Source organism: Phasianus colchicus, chromosome 1 (genome assembly GCF_987193195.1).
Source record: "Phasianus colchicus chromosome 1, bPhaCol1.hap1.1, whole genome shotgun sequence".
Classification (NCBI taxonomy): Eukaryota; Metazoa; Chordata; class Aves; order Galliformes; family Phasianidae; genus Phasianus; species Phasianus colchicus.
In genome coordinates, this window is record NC_143436.1 from 121,412,157 (window position 1) to 121,435,590 (window position 23,434).

Genomic DNA, 23,434 nt, shown 5'->3' on the forward strand with positions numbered 1-23,434 from the left:
CTATAACATGGTCCAAGGACTTGGACTGTATCGACTGTTGCTGCTAGGAAGCCCTTCCTGCAAAAACTGTCACCTCCAGCAACAAGAATACCACAGCAGGATGTATCTATGCACCATTTTACAGGCTGGTTACTTAATTTAAACCCATCCTTATCAGTACTTCAAGAAAATGTGGCTAAGATGCAGAGGAATATGTTGTTTTCTCCCTATCCTCACTGTAAAGTGTTTCTGCTTTTGGCAAAGATGAGTGATGGCATTAACAGCTTAGGCTTCTGTAGTGAAATCTTCCAAGCTCAAATGAGATCATGTTCATGATTACACACATGCTTCTAGTCTGGTTTTAATGAAGCTGGGTGAATGTTGCTGTTCTAGAGGGTATGAAATTTTAACAAATGAAATTTACATAGTACACAATATGAAGACTGAACAAATTGCTGATTACCACCTCCTCTCTCTCCTGTTCCTGAGAGTCAGATGATGCCACATCGTATCACTGAAAAGATAATTTTCCCTTGCCTTCTAAGGAAATACTTTGATTTGATTTGACCTTCCATCTCAGTACTTGTATGTCAGCATCTACAGATATGATCCAGGCAACTACAGAATCGGAACCAAATGGCAGTTTTACTGGGTTAGTATTTCTGAGTAATCTTAAATAGCAGTTATGTTCGTGGCATTAGTTTTTCAGTCCTGTTTCCTTTTTATGTCGAGGCATTCATTCAGTGACAATTCTCCTGAATTTAGCTGAATGGTAATTTTATATATAGTTCTGGCTATATTTAGCTGTAAGTAGAGTAATCTTTCCTCTTGTTGTTCTGAAGAAGTAAATAATATCCTTCCTAACTTCTCATTTATCTGGGAAATGTGATTTAGACACCACGAGTAGCATTACTAACAAGTTTTTACAAATACATATAATTTCAGTTAAATAGGACTAATTTGTCTTAGTTTGCATAGCTTAACTCACAATCCTCCTCTCATCTCCTATTGATCCCAGCAATGGGTATAATCCTTTACAGACTTTGAATTTTCTACTTATTGATATTGAAGGAGCCAGGAACTCATGTTAAGGTGATGATGCTGCATGTGTCTCTGAATGTAATCAGTCTTCTATTTGTTCTGGTTGGCTTGTTTTGCTCATTAGTATCTGAGGTAAACAATGATGTTAAAATGAGTCCATCAACTTTCAGGACAATTTTACTTCTAAGAAACACTATATTCCTTCAGATAGAGGTTAACACAATCAATTACAATCTTGGTGACCATGTGAATCATCAGAGTAAAATTGTGGGTAAATGCTGAATACTGGGAGCATCTGCTGTGTTTGGAAGTCCTTTGGTTTATGGAACCAAGGAACTAAAAGTACAGGGGTGACAATTAGATTCTAGCAGTTTGCTGAACAAGGCAGTTGTGGAAGTTGTTGACCAGTACGTTGTAGGAAAGGATAAATTAATTTATGGAATATGGACACTTTCCAGATGGACAGCCACATGAATGTGAAAAACGTTCTGTGCAATCTCTCTCTCAAAAGTATTATGGAGAACTTGGCCATTTTAAATCTAACACCTATTGTTAGATTTACCCAGGAATATTAGGGAGCCTTTGGGAGCACAGATGTGACTGCTGCCATTTAGAACCACTGCAATGATCAGTTCTTTCTTTGCTTGCACCTTGCACATGAATGGCTCTGATGATCAGATGCAGTTTGGCATATTGTTTGAAAGTTTAATATCTTTATAGGAATGTGGCAATAATAAATGCAGTGAGACATAACTATTATGATAGACCTAAAAAAAAAAAGAGCAGAATGAATTCATAACGTTGATTAGAAGTACCTTGTCTGAAGTTGTTTAGTGCAGAACTGCTATGAGATGAATGCTTTATTTGGAAACTTGCTGCAGACATACATAAATACTAAAATACTGACTTATTATTGTTCTTCATTTTGTAACTGTGAATTAATTCAGTGATGCATTGCGGTCATACTGAATGCTGTAACACCATAATATAATGTCCTGCTGAGTAAATTCCATTAGAATAACTTAGTGTTTGTTTTTTCTTAGAAACAGGAACTAAGCATACTAATCTCTCTTTGACAAACTAGCTCTCCTCTTTTCCTGGAGGGATAGCTAGGCCTTTATGTAAGCTGGAGAGGCTTCAGCTCTGCTGCTGCCCGGACAGGTCACCTCAGGACAGCCCTAAACAGGAGTGCACACACTTTCCTCCAAATCAGATTTTGCTTGGGATTCCACTGTACACCAGTGTAAGGCAGAGGGGTTTCAAGCAGGGCAGTAACAAGTATGTTTACTCCATAAGCGCAGGCATTGGGGTGCAGCATGGTTCTCTGAGGGGACATACTTTTGTCTCCTTACAGCTGCCTGTGCTCAGGTGGCTCTTTGGAATGCTTCTGTGTTTGTGGGCGTGTCAGTTTCACAGTGGAGCTTCCCTCAGATACTCTCCATCTGTCCTAACCGCTCTGTGGCTGGCTACTGTGTTTCTGCTGCCAGAGCGTGTGAGGGGTGTTTGTGGCCTGCAGGAGGGGACTGGGACAGGTGCTTCCCCTGGCATAGCTGTGAAGGCATTGCCAGGTGGCTGAACCGATGGCCAGCAGGATTAGCATGTGGGCAGGGAACCAAGGGGAGGTTGCTGAAGCAGCTTTCAACTGGGAGCTGGTTAATTCCTCTGTCCTGCAAGCTAGAGAAAAGCACCGCTGATGACAGTGACATAAAAAGATTTGCGTGCTGTGTGACTTACGTGGCTCCCTCTGTGATTGCTCTGCTCTTAGCGATTGAGTGAAGGTAGCATTTTAGGACCATGACCTTTAGCTCCTCCTCGATGTTTTCAAAGGGTAAATATGAAAATATAATGGAAACTGAAAGCTGTTGCCTTAGAGGAGTTGCAGTGTATCGAGTAGCATGGATTTAACCTCTTGAAGATGGAATTCCTCCCCCTCAAGCTTTTTTTTTTTTTCCCATGAAGCTGAGTCCTTGCAAATACTTTCGGCACTGAATTATTCCAGTTGCAAAAGAAAAAAAAATGAACAAAGTCTGGAACTAATTTCTCAAGAAAATTATGTTTCTTTAATGATTACTTGAAGTCCAGCAGATATGAAATGTTAATTTTTTCGGCTGCAGATGTGATGGAAAAGAGCTCAAGCTTTATTAAAAATCCCAGTTACCACCTGCATTTAAAATATAAACTTAACGGTGTATTGGTATTATTGTTTAGTTGTTTTTACATGCATTTCACAGGTAGCAAGTGGGAGTAGGTGTTTCTGTCTTGCCAGAGTATTGCCTCAGAGGGAGGTAGGGGCTCTTTTGGCTAGAATGATAATGTGCAAAAGTGTTGAGAGTTGAGTCTTTATGAACTACAGGGTTTTTTTTTGTTCTGAAGTAGGAGAGCCACACACACAGACACGTTTTCCATCCCAGCTACTAACAAATACTGAGTAACAATCATCCCTACTTGTCAAGAAGTTATAGCACGATGCCTGTAGTGGCTGCAATGGTTTGGGATAGGAAGGACTCTTGGAGCCCAGATGAGCATTCTGTGGCTGTACCAGTGCACTCCCATTTAATCCATGCTGTGCCCTCTGTAATAAAACCTGCTTCCTCCTCCCTTGGACACCTTTGTACCACAGCATCCCACATTTGATTGGCCTGCCAACTGCTTGTTATTCCCAGAGTCCAGAAAACAACAGCTCTGTCGGTTGCATTTGATCTTCAGGCCATCTGGCTCTCCAGGCATGGCTAGGAGAACAATACTACTGAGTGTAGTGTAGTTTGTTTATTTTTTTTCCACTTGAGCTCTAGATGTAAGTCATCCTTTGTCATTTGGTCTACATTTTCCCTGCTAATGTTTCCTAATGTATTAATACGAGTTTTGTTGCAACTTGTATATCAAAAAAACTTTGTTTTGTTTTTAAAGTATGCCTACAAACACAAAACCATGCTATTTTAAGCAGCTCATACTGAGGTTTATCGAACAGAGCAGCATATTTGAAGGAAGACCTTGTTTACTAAGTTTTGAGGGAGGTGGAATTTGATGGCCAGATTGTAACTGGTTATAAAATGTGTTTATAATGAAAATGTTGATAAACTATTAAGTATTTGTTACGAAATGAATCTTTATGAGGGAAATGGCATATAACAGAAGAGAAACACATTCAAACTTTTTGATTAGTAGTTTTTGATAATCTGTTTATTGTAGGTGGTGGAGAACTTGAAGCTTTCTGTAGTCGCTGAGACCTTCCCATAGAGGCTTATGCAGTGTGGCGTAACAGTAAGGTTGTGGTAGGATGCCTGTTCACGCTGTTAGTCTTTGTTACTTATGAATAGTAAGGTTTATGCAGAAAAGGAAAGCACTGTTGCACTGTCTTCTGAAGAAATGTCATTGGAATGTTAATTTAAAATTTAAGTATGAAATACTTTCAGTTCTTTGGTTTTTTTTTTTTTTTTTTTTTTTTTTTTGTAAACTTGTAGGAGATAAACTCTTAACTCTCTGACTGCTGTGTATACTGCTGTGTACACTAGGATTAAGGTCTGCAGTCATGTGTGAAACCATGCTGCTGCAGAATGCAGTGCTGCCATATGGATGCTGTTACTTGGGTGGAAGTATGCCAAAGACATTAATAACATTTCCATTGTGCCTACACACTTCAGATAAGAGCAGGAGCTGATTTAATAATGTAGTTTCTGTTGCACAGTAGCAAATCTCTGTTTCTTTTCTTGATTCATTTCTTGCTTGGAAAGCCACTGTACAGTAATTGAAAATAGCATAAATGGAGATATTCATCTCTTCAAATTTTGGTGGCATTGCTTAAAAAAATGTTCTGACTAATTCAGTTTGGAGAGGTTAGATTTTACTAAAGAAACAAACAAGTAGTGGAAAAACTTTTGTAATGATCAACAAAATAATTCCGTGTGCATGTAGAAGACTAGGTCAGGGAACACAAGGTGAGAAAAGTTAACCTTTATCAACATTTTTTTTCAGATACGCATTTTTTAAAAAAAATGTGACTGAAAGGTTCCATTTCAATTTCTGGTTCATAACGTTTCATATTTCAATTGTATTATTTTAAGCCCAAACCACTAAGCATTAAATTAAATGTATATATAAATCTTTGTCCCTGACGTTGCAGTAATGAGTTGGACTGTGCCAGTCTCCAGCAGGGCTGGTAATAACTAGTTTTGACTTCATTTCATGCGTTTTTCTATTACAATCTGGATTGATGGTAATATAATGTTAGGATTAGCTGATTTTATTGGCATAAGGATGAGAATTCCCCTTTCAGATCAAAATAACTTGAATAGCTTTTCATTTTGGATTTCATATTTGGATTTCTAGATGATTCTTAAACTGAAAAATGCCTTCTTCCAATAGAAAAGGTCTTACAGCTTGAGTTTGTAAGATGAGACAGATTTGTCTTTCAGACATTTTTAAGAAAACTACACCATAAAGAGAAGCAAGATCTGCCTGCTCCAATTTTGCTTTCTTTTGCTTTTTGGCTTAAAAGGGATTGTTTTTTTGGCTGTTAATGTAACAAGCTGTTTACCTTGGCAGAGCCGTGCCTACGACCAGCCTTTGTTGATTAACAAACAAAACTAGTTTGAGCTCACTGTCCATGGAGTGTTTTCTCACATCATAAATCACTGTGCAAATCGGGGCACTTAGTTAGCCCTGTTCCTGAGGAGAAGTCTAGCTCAGCACTTCAGGAATGAAGTATGATTTACTTGCAGATGCAAAACTGAGATCCAGTTAGCCTGCCTGGATCGGTATTGCCTCCAGTATCAATCCAGCTTCCGTAAAGACAAAATTTCTCATCAAGAGAAACAAAAAAGACTAAATTTGACTGGCAGGATGAATGTTTCAAATCTCAGTTTGAGAAAGTGGCGTTGTTTGCTTTAGAAAGTGACCTTGAGTTAAAAACTGCAATTTTATAAATTTTGGCTATAAATTATGAAACACTTTTAGGCTTTCATATGCTCTTCAGTAGTGTTTTGAATGAGAAGTTTGAGTACCTTCCCATCAGTTTGTCACAGTCTGTACACTTGTAGGTGTGCTCTTAACCCCTCTTTCCAAACTGTGCTCTTGCTTTTCTTGTAGAGTTTATAAACGTCTTAATTGTGTGGTCCATTTTTGGTGACTTTATGTTTCTGTTTGTTTACATACACTTATGTTACAGTAATCAAATCCTCTGAGAAGAGACGGTATTTAAAAATATTTATATAAATTTCTCAATAAGTAGAAAAAATTGTAGACAGAGAAGAGCCTCTACAGTAAAGAAGTTTTTTGTTTGTTTAATTAAATTTCTAATAAAACAAAAATGGCTGAACAGCTGTCTGCTTAAGAATTAGTGCAAGGCAGGCAGACTTCAAGAAGATAACTCTGGTGCTTCCCAAACAGCTGCAGTGTCGAATCAGCAGCCATCTTCTACCTGTTCTCTTTTTGTAAGAGAACATAAATTGTAAGAGTGAAACTGTCAAGACTCATGTTAGTTTTACAGCCTTCTCTGCAAGGGAAAACTGCAGGGACAGCAACAGGCATAGCTACTAGAACTCTCAAACCATTGAACTTGGAGAACGGGCGAGTTGCTTGCTTTCCTTCAGTATGTTTTGTTGAAGTCTGAATGTTGAGAAGTGTTTGAAGAATTAGTAGTCCAAGCCAGCCCGATTCTTGCTTCTTTCCTGCCTCATCATTACACCTTTGGGTTGTGCTAACTGTAATGGTTAGCTCAACAGATTCTCCAGTTAGTGTAGCTTTTTGCATGGAAGACATACAGAAACTCTACCAAAGATAGTGTGAAATGCCTCAGCGGTTGTGGTGAGATGCTGCAGGACAACTAGGTGGGTTTAAAAATTGTTTGGATGGTTGAGCTCGAAGGGTTGGGGTTTTCAGACCTTCTCTAAGTCTTTGAGACCATAAGAGTCCAAACATCATGCCTGTTGGAGTCTCTCAGGATGGCAAGTCTGGAAGCTAGAAGTTTATAGTTTCTTGCTATTGTTGCACTTCAGGATGTGCAATTGCAGAGTAGTTTCAGTGCCCTTGTAGTTGATAAGAAGACTGGTGTTCAGTCCAAAAAGTTACATAAGCCAGTTAAACCAGAGCCTCGAGAAAGTGGCAAGCGATGGTAATAGGGAAATTCCCTGCTATGGAAGTTGGAGGATCCCATCTGATGACCTGACCTATCATGGAGGTTTGCTGCTTGCTAGCAGCTTAGGTCTAGAATGTTGTGGAAAGGCTGATGAGGCTTGCGTCACTCTTAAAGTGCCCTGTTGCCTTGCCACCACATAGGCTCTAATGATGCTGTCAGTTGTGACTACATAGGTCTGGGGCCATGGTTAAGGGCATAAGTGCCTGGGCATTTTTGTCCTTGATCTTCTTGGTGAGAGGGAAGTGTGTGAGAAGGAGTGGATGGATCCAGCGGGTAAATATTTGCTAATGTCAGCAATAGAGTTTTAGTTTTGTGAGCATGGGACCCTCTTTGAGAGTAGCTTGAAAAAGATGTGATCCACCAGAGTGGGACAAAAGCATCTTTGCTTACAGACCAGCTAATCAGATGAGAAGAGCTTTAAATCAATAATGGTGGGGGAGGGAGATAACCAACACTCTCAAGCAAAATGTATAGGGTGATGCAAACAGTAGGGACTTTGTAATCAACAAAACAGAACTGAAGGCAACCCATCCCAAACATACCCATATAAAAACAAGGAAGTGCCCATCAGAACTATTGGGAAAGCTCTCATGCTCTCTCTGGAAATCAGGATGGCCGGGTTCTTCTCTTAAATGTCTGTGCTCTAATGCACCTAGCATGTGGTCCAAAGGACCCAAAGTAGTTAGGTCTGACCTTACAGCTAGCCCTGAACTGAACAAAAAGTCCTTAGAAGGACCCTCTGAGATTCTTCCCAGCCTGAATGTCTGAAGTTTCAGTTCTATTTTGCATGTTAACTTGTAATGTATGTGGTGCCACTCTTTGTCTCCTGTTGTTTGTTTAGTAGATAGCCGGCCTCTTGTACGTGGTTATTGTATGTTTTTTGTGCTTCACAAAAGAAGCAGTAGATAAATATAATCAGCTGTAGCTTTGTGCCTGGGATGTATCTGTAAGTCAGAATGCTCTTTTAGCTATGACTTGCAAGATCTGGGGGAGGAAGGAAGATGTTCAGCATTGTCTGTGTGACATTTTGGGGGAGTGGAAAGGAATAATTGTGCTTTCCTGTCAGCTTAATTCAGTGCAGTCCTTGGGGCTTCTATAGTTAGTCAGAACCTTTCCACGGTCTGTTAGCTTTGCTCGGTAAGTTGTGTTGCCTGTTTGATGGCCCGGTATTGCAGGATTTATGCAGCACAGTCATTCTTGTAGAAAGCACATACCTATTGTTCTCCTGTTTCATTTCAGTGGTTGCAGTGTGAAGGTTGGTGGAACGTCCTGGGGCATGGTTTTCCACTGAAGAAAACAGGGGGGAGGCATTACAAATACAACTATCTGTGACCTTGCCAGTCAGGCCCCTCCTACAAGATGTTTGATGAATTGCTAAATATAACCATTGCTACTATATTTGAATACCTCAAATCCATTCTTTTTGATTCTTCAAATGATTTTTTTTTTCTGTATTTATTACTTCCCTAATTCTCTACAGCGACTTTGCAGTATATATTGCCCCATGTGTGTGGTTTCAGGGGTCCTTCCAGGAAAAGAAATGACTCACCATGTAATGGTAGCAAGCTTGTAACACCTCTGATAGCAGACATTCAGAGCAGCAGGAGTATTTCATCTTCACATCCTCTGATTAAGAATTACAGATGAAAGGAAATTTTTCTCCTGTTGGTGAAACTCTGTGAGAGCATTGTTCGTGCACCAGAGCTTTGCATTTCTGTGTAAATCATAGTGAACTCAGCATTATACTGGAAAAAAAATTATCTTGATAAATGCTCTTTAATTTATCAGGGATGTATCTAGCAAAGTAGGTGCAGTGGCTTGGGATGCTTATGTAACTTGTCCAGAAAGAAAATGCTTCAAAAGTCAAAGAAATATTGCTAGATGTTTTCCAAGAAATAAACTTTGTAATGCTGCTAGAGCAGTTATGCTGAAGCTGCACAGATTTAAAAATGTAAGCCATTTGTTGCGTTAGCTGTGATGAGCATTAGTGTGCTTCCTTTTTTTTTTGCCTCCTCACTTAGGAGTTATCCACTAAAATGTTACTGTTACAAGTTGCCTATTTTATGTGCTTCCTTGCTTAAAGAAATTACATTACTTTCACTGATTGGATTGGTGTTTCTTATTTGAGAAGGTGCAGAAACGTAGATGTACAGTTACTGATTTTGTAATGTGTGTTTTTCTCTTTTAGTGGAGGCGATTGTGGAGTTCGACTACAAAGCTCAACATGATGATGAGCTGACAATCACTGTAGGTGACATAATCACCAATATCAAGAAAGATGATGGAGGCTGGTGGGAAGGACAGCTCAAAGGCAGAAGAGGTTTGTTCCCTGACAACTTTGTAAGAGTGAGTACAAAGTGGAACTGTTCTTGTGTTGTATGTATATGTTTTGTGTATTATGCTGTTCAGATTGTCAGCCTTGATATCATATTTCTTCGATCCAAGACTGTGATATACTGCAATATAATGTTCCACAGGGGCTGCATTAGAAAGGAAAGACTGATTTATTGTAACGACAATATAGTATCAATATGCTGAAAGTAAAAATAACTACCCCTGCCATTCTCTGCTTTTCAGTTGTCATGCCTGGCTGTGTTGTCTGGGAGCAAAGTAATCATTCTAGCACAACCTATGTATCAAAAGAAATAAAACAGCCTGTGGTCTCTTCCATGGCGTTTGCAATACTATCTTCTCTCTGTAACTGTTGCTTCTTCTTCTCCAGATTGCTTCCTTGGGTTTTGTAGAAGGTTTATATAAATACTTATTGATAGCTGAACTAGCTGAGAATAATTAAAGTGGATCTTTTTCTAAACAATTACCTACAAAAAAACTTACCAAAATACATTGTTATTTGGTATTTCATGTAATCTACCAAATAACTTGCAATAATACTGATTTTAGGAAAGCCGTTCAGTTTTAGAAATGAAAATATATACATGTATGTCTTTTTTACTGAACATCTTTGTGTGTTTGGATATGTTTGTACACATCTTTATCAATGACCTAGATAGTGGGATTGAGGATGCTTCATCCTCACTTGAAGACATTCAGGGCCTGGTTGGATGGGCTCCAGGTGGCCTGATCTAGTGCCTGACTTAGTGGCTGGCAGCCCTGCCCAGGATAGGGGTGTTGGAACTGGATGATCTTTAAGGTCCCTTCCAAGCATTCTGTGAGTACCTCTGGGCCTCCATGGTGTGTCACTTTAGTCCTTGGCTGTTAGTTTCTATAAATCTCTGTAAACTTATCTCTCTAGCTATGGAAAAGAGAACAAGGGCTACATTAAACTACATAAATGGGCTTTTTGTTAGTTTGTTACTGCAGTTTCAGAGGGACTTTCCACTTTCAAAGGGTGTCAATCTTTTTTCTCCTTCTAACTGGGAGCCTGTTGTGCGTTTATACATATACATGTAATAAAGTTATTTCACTTTTTTTCCACAACATTCCATACATCACGATAATTTGGGACTGTGGTAATTCAGCAAATTTGTAGGCTCTGTAGCAGGGGGACTTGGGAGCCTCAGGTGTTGCAATAGGAATAAATATACCCACATAGTAATACTTGTTCTTGTACTTGCCAAGAGTAAAGAATAGCTCTTTAGCTGTCAGGCAGCAATGAGGAGGAAGTCAGAGACTCAAGGATATGAAAGAGAGTGAAGGGAAAAAATGGATATCTCATTTCTTGCTAATCTCTGAAAATCCACATTTTGGTACTCATTATGTATCAATAATATTTTTCTTTAACTTTGGTAGACTGCTGTTGTGGTTTAACCCAGCAGGCGGCTAAGCACCACAGCTGTTCACTCACCTCTTCTTCTTCCCAGTGGGATAGGGGAAGAGAATCAGGGAAAAAACAAGTAGAACTTGTGGGTTGAGATAAAGCTATTTACTGTTTACTAAGATAGAGAAAAGGATAAGGGTAATAATTACGACAAATCTATCTATCTGTATATAGAGAGATATTATCCTTTTCCAGTGAGCTGCCCTAATTCTGTTCCCTTACAGCTCCTTGAGCCCTTCACTGAGAATGGCCTTGGCTCTGTGCGACACTGCTTAGCAGCACCTGTAAACATTGATGTGTTATCAGCATTGTTTTTCTCCTGGAACCAAAACATAATGTCATACCAAACACTGAAGAAAACAATTCTCTGTTCCAGCTGAAACTAAGACACTTAAAAAGTTCTCTGGGATAAAAGCAGTTTTCTCTAAGCTTTCTCCTGGCTGGTATTTGAAATTTGCTGCTGATTTTAGGAGCATTGAATTCAGTGACCTAAATGAATGTGGCCTGTGAATTTCTGTTATGAAAATATCATAATATACGTATGAAGGCAAGTTCTTTTCATTAATACCTAATTTTTATGGCCTCTTCTTTCCAAAATGACTTCAATCTGTGGTGTTCAGTCAAATGATTAAAAAAAATAGTTTGGTTTCAGTCGGAAGTTCTGGAACAATAATACATGTTTTGTATTCTGTGCTCACATGCAGGATCGGTACATTTTTTTCCCTAAATTTTTTCTTAATTTTTTTCTGAAGTCAGCACTGAGAACTGTTTTCTGAAGAACTAGAAACCACATTAAGTTCTTCCTCATTCTCATATCATGCTTGAATGCAAAGTCAGATGCACTGTTGTGTAGCTGATCTTTCCCTCTCTAAATTAGGTAATACGCGGTAGAAAATACAGGCTTCCTAAAAAAGTGATTTGTGAATATCTTCAGTGAAAAACTTCATCTTTCTTCAGTTTTTCTCATGGAAATATCCTTAAACATGGGGAGCTATATTCAACCATTACCATTGCTGAGTTTATTGATTGTAATCTTTCTATCCATTAAGATTACAAGTGACTGCAAACATTCTCTTTTGGTTGTCATAGAATCATAGAATCAATTGTGTTGGAAAGGACCTTCAAACATCATCTAGTCCAAGTCCTCTGCAATGAACAAGGGCATCCAAAGCTAGGCGAGGGTGTGCTGAATACAGTTCAGCATGTGCAGTTGGGTTCACTAGCAATGAATTCGTGGCTTATTGCAAGGAACCCTAACTATTTTGTGGTGTTAGGAAGGTGATTGAGAGACAGGCAAAAAGGGACACTATGGAGGAATGGTGGAGTTGAATGCAACTCCAGATTCGCACTGCTTATCAGAACTGGTTGTAAGAGCTGTTGCTTGAGAACATTATTTAGAGGTAAATATCAGTACTGAAATTCTTGAGATACTTTACATGCTGCTTTCAAGTGAAAGGAATGACTGCTCATGGAAAATAACTTTTCTTTCCTTCATGTGATTTCCTTTTGAATGAATTTATGACAGCATTCCACAGAAACTGTTGGGTTTTTCAAAAATCAAATGTTTGGGCTGATTTGAAACCACTCAATTAACACGGTCAGGGGGCTCTAGGGGTAATGGTTGCCATGTATTCATACATTCAGCTTGGGAAAAAAGATCTGTGAATCAAAGATGACATTAAAATAAGTTAACATGGAATGTTATTTAAGAAAAAGACATGTATTTTTCAAGAGCGCTACATTTTCACGTGGAAAAGGCTTCTGAAATTGTCTTTAGCAAAAGTGTATTTAAATTTCACAGAAAAAAATGCAAATTAAGAGACAGATGTGGGAAAGAAAGAGGAAAGGGGAGGTAGCAATGATGTGTATGCAATGCATACGCAGTAATGCTTTTCAGAGGACTTTCACTATGAAGTTCTGTCAGAGATGCTTCCTGTTCTCAAATCTGCAAAACAGCCACTCTGAATTTTAACACAGACACACTTACACACCCGAACAAATACAGGTTTATACTCTTCTTATGCTCTGCAATTCAGTATGCAAGGCGGAACAGAAAAGGTATTTGTGATTTATTTTCTCTGTCCCTTTTCAGTGCTGAATAATCTGCAGCTATGGTCAGCTGGAAGGTTTTCTGGGAGAAGTTTGTATAAATGCGAGCAAATTGTTTAAGGTGTAATTTACTACCGTCAGTCACTGCAGATACCTTGTCTTTGTTAGAGATACTGATGCTGAATTTATAAGAAATGTATGAAGTGTGCATCTGGTTATTGTCTTTTCTGCTTTCTTTATATTTTTGGGTAGAGAAATGTAAGTAGGAATGAGCGGAGGTTGTTCTGTTCCTAGTTATCTGCTTTACTGTTCATTACACAGTCAAAAAAGAGGAGGTAGAAGGTGTAATTACAGTGCTTATTTGTATGGTTTAAAGTTGGTTTTCTGCATCTTTTTAAACTGAAAACTTCAGCGTGAAATCCAAAATCTGTATTTTCATAACCAGAAAATAAAGTAAATATGGATGATACATACTGTACTAGTTTTTCTCTTGTATATCTTTAAGAAACGGCATTAGGAGGCAGTTGGGAGGCTGTTGTTTTTTTCTTGGTCTTGTTTTAACCAGTTCCTTGTGTAAGTTTGCACTGCAGTGTAAAACTGAATTTGTGAGTGCAACAGCAGCTGAGACAGTTAAGATTTTGCTGATAGCAGATGGAGATGTAGAAAGCAGGAAACTGTGGTGCAGTGCCATGACTGCCTGTTTTAATTTACGAAGCCAATTCCATGTGGGATGAGATAGTGTTACACTGGTAAACTGAACTGCTGCGTGTGACTACCTTCAGTCTTGCCTGCTCACCATGGGACCTGCAGATATTGCCAGAACTTGGAGGGGAGAGATTTATTTTTTTTTTTCAGATTGGCAAGAAGAGTGGTTGTAGTTATTTTTGAAGTTGCTGAGTTTAGCTAGGTTTTTAGAATCAGTGAAACAGGACGGGGGCTTTGTGTAATTGCACTCAATTGTGTAATTGTACTCAAGTTGGAATGGCAACCTGTCTTTGTTAGTTTTAGAAGCAGGAATATAACCTTTCCGAACTGCAAATCAGCTGTGAAATTTCAGAGATGTTGTTTCTGTTGGATCATAGATACATAGGGGAGATCTTTACCTCTTGCTTGATAGCCGTTTAATTTTCTTCTCCTTATGTTTTCTTTTTAACCTTCACAACCAGAGGTTCCAAGGGATCATAAGCAAAACAAAGAGGAATTCCTCGCAGGAAGCCTGCTTTTGTTTTACCTTCCTTCTCAAACCTCTATGCATTCCATTCCTGGAAAATGTACTACCCATCCCTATTAGTATTGCCTAACAACTTTCTAACAGCTTCCTTAGCATTTGGCCTTTATGTGTGCAGGAGCCCTTTAAATCCATAATTGGGCTCCTTGTACGAAAGGAAAATGTTCCCCATGTCCCAAAATGCTCCTGTCTTGGAGCAGGTCCAAAGAAGGGCAACAAGGCTTGTGAAGAGCTTGAAGAATATGCCCTACAAGGAGAGGAGGAGAGACTGAAAGAACTGGGGCTGTTTAGTCTGGGAAAAAGGAGGCTGAGGGGAGACCTTATTGCTCTCTTCCAGTATCTGAAAGGTGCTTACAGCGAGAGCGGGGTTGGTCTCTTCTCACTGGTGACAGGTGACAGGACGAGGGGAAATGGCCTCAAGTTGCACCAGGGTAAGTTTAGGTTGGATGTCAGGAAAAACTTCTTTACAAAAAGGGTTATTAAGCACTGGAATAGGCTCCCCAGGGAGGTGGTTGAGTCACCGTCCCTGGATGTGTTTAAAAACCGTTTGGATGTGGTGCTCAGGGACATGATTTAGCGGAGGGTTGTTAGTTAGGGTAGTATGGTTAGGGTGTGGTTGGACTCAGTGATCTCTAAGGTCTTTTCCAGCCTGAGCGATTCTGTGATTCTGTCCCTTCTCTGCCTTCTGATCCCAGCCTTCTGGCTGCTGCTCGTACCCACCAGATCAGAGAGCCCACTGACTCCTGTCCTTCCCTCCTGTTTTGCCACTGCACCTTGCTACCCTGTGCGTGCCTTTCCTCCAGCCCTTGTAGGTGCTGCTCTCCTGAGTGCTCTGAATACCTGTTAATTAAGTGACATCACAGTCAGCCTTGCTGAAGTAGCCACTTGAGAAAGCTGTTGTATCTGCTGAGGTACTGAGTTACATGCCTACTAAGGGAAGCAGTGTTATTTCCATCTGCGTCTGCAAAGATACTTTCTTTATGGATCAGTGAGTTCTTACTGGGTTGGTTTTTTGTGTGTTTTTTTTTTTTTCTTTTAAATTGGCAGGAATTTGCAATTCAGTTACTCAGGTATTTAGTTTCTTTTTTTTGGTTTGTTTGTTTTACTGGAATGTATTGTCTTTAGGTAATATTTTAGACTGTTGTCATGGTTTTATGATTTTTGGTTATCAGTATTCTACATCATAACATCATGTAGTGCACTGGGAGTTAAAGAGTTAATGTGTTGTCCCAGCTGTTTCACTGTCTTGGAGGTGAAAGCTGGGAGTCCTAGCTGCTGCTTCCAAATTCTGACTGTAACCTATTAAACCATTAAGACCATTGTTATGGAGAAACACGAAGTAACAGAATTGGTGAAAGAACCTTTCAGATAGGTTCCATCATGTGAAAATACTGTTTCTTCAATGGCAAGGAAGACATTGTGGAGAGAAACAGCATCACTTGTTTCTTGTTTGTTGTTTATTGTTGCTGTTGTTACCGATTTAGCAACGGTGAAAGCAAAACTAGTTAAGTCTTTCTCCTTCCAGCCCCCATGCCTTGAAAGGCACAGATCCGCTGAACCAGTTTTGTACCGTGGAGATACAGTTGAGGACTGACTTTGGCAGCGCTCAGTTCTTCGAAAGGAATTCAGCACAGAGCAGCAGCACAGCACCAAAACTGCCTGTGGGCTGTGCTGGGTGCTCCGGGTGCAATACAAACAGTGCCACGCCTCAACCTGTTCATCTGGCTTCTGGAGGTGGGGATGCTCCCGGTGAGGAGGCTGCCCTGGGTGTTCGGTTTGGAGGTGATGTGAGACTCCTGGGCAGTCGCAGAGGCTCGCTGCCATTCCCCATCACAGGGAGCTGGTGAGACTCAGCTGAGTGGGAAGGCAGCGGTGCTGATTGCAGAGCAGCAGAATGGATCCCGTATGTTGCTCGTGGGGGCAGGTGTGGTGTTGATGAGTTTGTTGGTTTGTTGGCTGAGCTTTGATCTAGGCTTTGAGGAGGGGAGTACTGGAGGGGGAATGGAGCTGGAGGCAGGGTTGCTGTTTGAGGCTGTCAGCAGTTGCAGGCTTTGTGAGAAGCAGCTTGAAGATCTTCTGTACCGTGCAAAAGGAAAAGTAGTTTAGATGCGTGCAGTGGTCATGTGCTGGACACAGTAATGTGAAACTTTAGTGTTAATGCTTTTACTAGCTTTTAGTGGCCAGTATTTTGTTTTGCAGTACATTAGTAAGCATCTGAATTGGTAGTGTTGGTTGTAATTATACAATTGGCAGAACTAGTGTAAATTTCAGAGTTTAGAAACAGAATGTACATTCTTTTTGGCAGTGTTTCTTTTAGTCTGTGTTGTAGTTGCTGATGTTAGGATGTACATATGTATTTATTTAAATATACATGAATATACCTGACAGTGTTTTGCTGGTGGTTCAGTATAGGTAATATAAATTGATGTATTAAGGAAACTCAATTATTTCCTGGTTTTGCTCAGGTTTGTGTTTTGTAGCTTTATGAAAGAACTATTATTTCTTACTAAAGAAGGGACTAAGCACTTTTTTCCCCCTTTCCTCCTCTGTTGCTTCCCAAGGCTCCAAGCCACAAGCAGGAAGAGAACCTAATCACAGCCTGAAAAAAGAACAGAATGTGCTAGCTAGAATTTGTCTTTTCAGAGATGGAACAGTAATATCCTGCATACATAGAGCAACTACTGTTTGTTTAGAACTTACGTATATAGTACTATTATTTGGAACTGCGTATCATGCAGGGAATTCGATGTTTTTTTTGGCAATACCTCTTCATATCTGTAAGTCTTACAGAATTGATGGCATTTCTTCAAGTCCTAGTTGGGAGCAAAGATGAGGTGTCCTGACCTTATACTTTCTCTTGAAGCTAATATATGTATTTTTTTCTGGCAACTTTCCGAGGTCCAGATGTTTTTATTTTCTCTGTAGCTTGTTTATGTGTGGGTGGGATATGTTAGTAGCCTATGCATTTTAGGTTGATTTCTTTTTACGCTTGTTTTGGCAGTTGTTCTTGCTGTTAGAGCAGACTGCTATGTGAAGCTCTTCTGTGTAGGTAGAATCTGTAGGGGTGCTTTTGAGCATAGAAATGTCATTAGACATAGTTCCATAGTTTTGGATTTAGGATCTGTCTGACTTTTTCCTACAGGATAAAGCTCCCTATTAGAATTCTTAGAGTAGCAGAAAGCAGGAGCTCCTAAAGACTGAAGTTCAGTCCCATCGCTATTTGAAGCTAGCACAAGATACTAGCTGACATTTCCATGTTCTCTTGCAATTTAAATACATGGCCTTGAGATGGATTGACTCAGCTTTAGGAAACATTACCTAATTCTGTTGCTTTTAATGCCTGTTTGCATAAAAGGATGTAAGAGAAATAATATTCTGAATGCCTGTGGTGAGGCTACAGCACATATTAATTAGGAAGAGTTGTGTTTGCGTTGAAGCTTAGTCTGACAAATGTTCCATTCACTCCATTAGAACTATGCCAGCCTGTATCTTGAGTGCATCTACCAATTACCTTTAATTTGTATTACTTAAGCATTAAGTAATGCTAACATTAAGAATGAAGGAAGAGAGTAATAAGGACGAGTAGAAAAAGAAAGTTGTAGAGGTCTGTGAAACTATCAGTCACTGTAATGATTTGGTGACAGTGCTTCTGAATATTCTTGTCCTTATCAAGTGCTGTAATTTCTGAAGAGTAAGCATGTGTGGTTGGAGAGAGGGTTGTTTAGTGCTGCTGTTCTTTTGGTTGGTTGTTTTTTGTTGGGTTTTTGATTTAATTCTATGTATAGAAATAGTGTTTTAACCCCCAGAGTATCATGCATGGATCTTTTAAGAGCTTTTATGTAACAGTTAGTATACTTTTCTTAAAGTTCATGTCAACTGGGATGGCAAACTCTTTGCCTTTATTTGTTACTGGAAGAAGCATAGCACTCATTAGCTATCTGGGTATACAGTGTCTGCAAATGTTGCACTTCCTTCCTAGATTTTGGGGGGCAGCTGGCAAGCTAATGTTGGAGACCAGATCCTTAAAAGGTCCCCCATCTCCTGCCATTACCCAGTTATTTACTCTTTACTAGAATTTCACTGGTGCTGCTAGCAAAATTACTATGTGTCAGAGCTCTGTATTAGAGCTGTTTAGGTTTATAGTCAGCAAATGTTGCTCTCTTCAAAGAAAGAGATGAGTATAAGTAAGTCTCTCAATCCATTTTTTTTCTTGCTCTGTTACATCTATGTGAAATATATTATCATATATAGCCAGTGTACTCATTCAGTTGTCCTTGGAGATGACAGAAGTGCAAGTAAACTACCACCTTGTAACACAATGAATTATTTACTCTGCTTCAGACTCCCAGTTCAGTGATGGATACTTCATGTCAGTGGTCAAGATGGAAGGTGATGAGGGACGGAAGAGAAGAACCTGTACAGCATACATTTTTAAACATATGTGCCTCACACCCAGGGAGAACAAACAAGCCAAACCTGCCATTATTATGAGAGATGGTGATGGCATCTACTTTTATTGTTGGTTTTTGGTGGTGGTGGTGGGTTTTTTTTTGACTGGGAATATTGAGACATAAATGCACCACAGGTTACTCAAGGCTGTGCAAGTTCCGAGTGTATGCATGTGCTGCTTAGTGGAACCTTGGTTTCTCTGTTGCTTGCTGCACTGGGACCCACTGCTCCCTTTGAAAGATTAATTCCACGCTTGAGTTCTCTGAGAAAGCTTGCAGCCTGTCCAGAGGCTATAGGCCAGTAATATCAAAAATCCTAATTATACGCCCAATTTTCTGCCAGCAAAAAACTTCTCAAAAACAGCAACTTCTTTGATAACTGTCATGATTCTTTATAGTTACTGCTTACTGCTATTGTTGTGGCTGGTTCATCATATCCAATTTAGCTAAGCCTTGTTCTCCCTTTCTGTCACACTTAGTTGATTTTTGGATAGTCTACTTTATCTGTAATTTACCAAGTAAATTACTATTTACTTAGTAATTGATAAAGCAAGACAAACAGAGCTCCCTTTTAACTGGAAATTATTCTCTTCCTACAAGAGCGTAGTATCATACAACTTTCATTTTGTGTTTACTGGCTTTTTGGGTGTTTGAAGGTGGGTTTTTTGTTTGTTTGTTTTGTTTTTGTTTTGGAAGCTTGCCCTGAACTGCTTTGCCATGCTGCCTCTAGAACCCTGCAAACTGCCCATCTTCCCGTCTTCCCTCATGTTGCTTTCAAGTTCTGCCTTATGTGGCCATGGCAGGTTGGACATGTGGTTCATATATTGGCTTCCCCTATTGCCAAATCACTGGCGCACTTGAGTTCCTAGTAATTGTAGTTAGTTAGAAAAAGATAGTATACAACTGCCTTTATAATTCTCTGATGTCCTACGTCTCAGTTTTATTTTACTGTTAGGCACAAAGACAAAATTCAAGCTATTTGTTATTTATACATCCTTCTAGAAAGAGCTATTTGCTTCCATTCTTTACAGTAAGGAAGTAGAGCAAACTTAGTATTACCATGTTTACTGTTGTGAATAACAAAAAAAATATATCTAAAACTTACAGATGAAAAAACTACATCTACATCTCAATGAAGCTTTCGAAAAAACTTGTAATGCTTTACTTTGGTTGTAGGGAGTTTGTTCTTTCTTTGAAAAAATTGATGAAAAAAGATTTTAAAGTATAACCACCTGAAATGCCCTATTGTACACATACAGAAGGGCATATGATTAGTTGTTTTCCTCTGTTCCCAGGCTGCTTTGTGACCTTCAGTTGATTCTTAATGTTCCATGATGCACTTTTTTGTATTTACTCTTCTTTGATTCTGTGGGACCTGTGCTTTCAAATTGAAAGTAACTGAAATCCTATGGTTGTGAGTTTGTGTTGATCAGTTGATCATTTCTCATGAACAGATTATCACAAATAATGATCGTTAAGCCAAAAACAAAAACTGTTTTTCTTCTGTTTTCTAAATGTATAAAATGACTGAAGTCCTGGAAACAGTGAAGATTGATGCTAGCCTGCTGTGAGGCATCACTTCTCTTTTTCCCTGCAGAAGGAAAAACTGTCTGAGAACTCCCAAACTGAGAAACTGAGGGCACGTCTTTCTAAAAATTTGTACAGAAACAACTTCCCCACACAAGTTGTTCACTGAAGCTGATGGAATAACTAGGATTGAGCTGCTTACATGCATCGGTTCTTGCAGGACTGAGCATTGTATTTCACTGTCATTCTGCTGTTGTATGTAGAAAACCTTCTAATTTCTGAATTGTCAGCCCATGTGTTTTTAGTGGGTCATCTGAACATCTGCAGCCTTTCAGTTAATATGAAAAATTTTAAAGAATCTAGGTGTACTGCCTAGGAGAATTCTGAATAAGTGAAGGGCAGAGAATTCCTCATTAAAGTATTGAACTTACCCCTACTCAAAATACTTTCAGCAATGCATTTGTATGCCTGTAGTGGACAGGCATAATGTGAATACAGGCATAATGCACACGGTGTGTAAAAACACTACATCTAGAAGTAGAATATATACACAAGTTAAAGTACTGAAATGATTTTTAAATAGGTTTGTTGGTTGTCCATGTGAAGCTTGGGGACAGCCACAATGACACCCTGTAATATTGACCCCCCACGTTTCTTTGTGCTCAGATTTTTACCTTATTTCATTAGTGAGTGTTCAGATATCTATAAAAGTATGATTTTTGTTTGGTCCTTTTTCAGTGAGCATATTCCACTCCCCTGTAGTTTTCTGTGGTTCTTGTATTTCCATTAGACGTTGCCCTTGTCCTCCCACTCACTCAGCAGCTTCTGCATAGGTTTTAATTGCTTGTAGTTTACAAGTTATAGGGCTGAAGAACTCTTTCAGGACTTTCTTACTCATGCCTGGAGTTGCTTGTAATATGTTGGTAACCTGCTTTCTCCTTTCAAATTGCAGCTCCAGTGAAGCTGAGCACTATAAAGAGTGAGAGAAAGTATTTATTATAGCTTTGTTAGAGAGTGCTTTTTATTTAAAGACTGGTTATCTCAGTGAAGGATTTCTGGGTCATGTCTCTGAGCCTGTCTGTATGAGAATGGGCTACCAACTACCACTGAAAAATATGTGTGGAGGGACTGACAGGGAGATGGGATTTGTGTTTTAACAACTAACACTGTCAGCATTTCCTAATGAGTGTTAACAAATGCATTTGTTTCCCAGTGATGTTTTCAGACATTCATAAAGTGAAAACAAGATTTGCAGGGAGAGGCTAAATTACTGTCTCTTACTAGCTTGCATTGTTGGCAAAATTGACTAGTTTTCCCACACTTGGTATCCCCTCATCAGATCTGGCAACAAGCAGCAAAAGTGAAGATAAGTACTGGTTACAAGCAATTATTTTTAGTTAAGGCTCATTAGTATTAGCTGGTTAGACTGCTTGAGAGAAAAGGGAAGTTCACATCATCAGAGCATGAAACATTTTAGCAAGAGTAGACCTGAAATTGAATCTGCAGGATTACTGCTGTGCTCCCATGATCCTAATATTGGTGTGTTACTGAACTTCACCTCAAAGTAGAAAATTTTTTGTATTTCTGATATTCTTTTAGGGAAATGCTCATAAACATGAATTGTAAAAAGGTGCCACAGGTATTAATTCAGTGAAAATAATACAGATGCTTTTTTAGGTGTACAAAATTACATTAACATTGTAGTAATTGTCCAGGAAAGAACATCTGGAGCCACAAACAGAACTTGATTTTTGTGACGTTATTGATGACCGCTTACAGTATTTCTTCTTTTATACTGTGTGTGCCTTTCATGAGAACATACAGTGTGGTGTGAACATCTGCTGCAAAATACATGGCAGAAGAAAATACGAAAACAAACTGTTCTTTGTAAATCTTATGGGTGAGGAAATGCATTGCGGTAGCTCCTTGCATCTCATTTGCTCTGTCTATACTATTCTTTCATGGTGATAAGTCTTAGTGCAATGTGTTACCAGAGTGCTGCTGCTGTGCATTTCCACGTACAGCAAGCAAACAGGGTATACCAGTAAGAGCTCAATCAGTTAAACCAGTTTAACTAGCTTAATTATGAAAGTGGTGGGGGCTTCTGTAGGTTCAGTTTTACAAATCATACATGCCATCTTCCAAAAGCAGCTACACTGGCAGAAGTCTGAAAGTAGGTACAATTTTAGGAAATCCCCTTCGTTGTTTACTTCTAACGTACGTAGCAAATTTTTGCAATACAGTGCCTTTTTTTTTTTCTCCTTCCCCTTTTGAATCTTTTTTTTCCCCTTCTGTCCAAGGAATTTAATGCTGTCCCTCTTAGCTAGCTTAAATACATCTATTAGCTACCTGCCTCATTACTTGATATGTTTTCTGTACTCTTGAAAGACAAAGAAGTTTAAGGTTTGAATTCTGTGAGTGTGTAGAAAACAGAATGGTTGTATCCAGATTTTATTATCAAGTGAAATAATTAGGAGTACTATGATAATGGCAAATGTGTAAGATACTGAACAGAATTTAACATCCTGATAACTATTGTATGTCATAAAATGCTGTACTAAGACTTTTCTTTTGTATTCTGCAGTTCATAGGTGAGAAAACTGGGAAGCAATGATTGGATAGTATTATTATTGCAGTTTTGTAGGGTTTTTATGTGAAAGAAATACCTACAGTGTATCTGGAAAAGCTTCTTTAAAATTAACCCATGGTAAGCTAGCTCCACTGTAAAGACCATTGCAAGAAATGTAACCAGGGCACCCAGTGACATTGATTAAAATGTTAATAAAGCATTTCTGTGTGCTACACAAGTTGTAGCTAGCACAAAAACTGAAATTGTGTTCAGTGATGTGCTGCCTTGAAAGCTTCTCTCTTCTGTGTCTGTTGATGTACAGAGACAAAAACTGCAGTTTGTATTGCATTATATTGTTTTCACAGTTTTTGTTTTTGTAAGGGTGAAGCTGTGACTGTGTCTGAGAAAGCACAGGTTAGATTAGGAAAGAGAGTAAGTAGGAAAAGACATGGCACAAATTGGACACAGGACAAGGGGTTTATATGCTGGACTTCTGACAATGTTAGGAAAAACAATGATCCAATATCTACTGACTACACTGCATTATTTGGAATCTTTTGCAAAACCTTGCTGATATCCTGCTGATAGTCTGTAGCAGTTCCTTCTTTTTCCTGACACTTACCCTGCTGGATACTGGATACTGTACTCGGAAGTTGTACATACCTGTACATGTACAACACAC

The 23,434-nt window shown here is 39.1% G+C and overlaps 1 protein-coding gene across 6 annotated transcripts in view; it reads left to right on the top strand.

The window, feature by feature from the left end:
- SH3KBP1 (SH3 domain containing kinase binding protein 1) overlaps positions 1-23,434 on the top strand; it is a 219,633-nt gene that overhangs the window by 13,547 nt on the left and 182,652 nt on the right. For 3 of the 6 annotated variants that reach the window (XM_031599336.2, XM_090124763.1, XM_090124771.1), the window contains exon 2: positions 9,342-9,473. In XM_031599336.2, coding sequence (XP_031455196.1) covers positions 9,432-9,473 — 42 coding nt within the window. In that variant the 5' untranslated portion in view covers positions 9,342-9,431. Of the gene's footprint in view, positions 1-9,341; positions 9,500-12,407; positions 12,990-23,434 lie in introns of those variants that run through there. The other 3 variants (XM_090124787.1, XM_031599335.2, XM_031599337.2) reach the window with 2 other exon arrangements.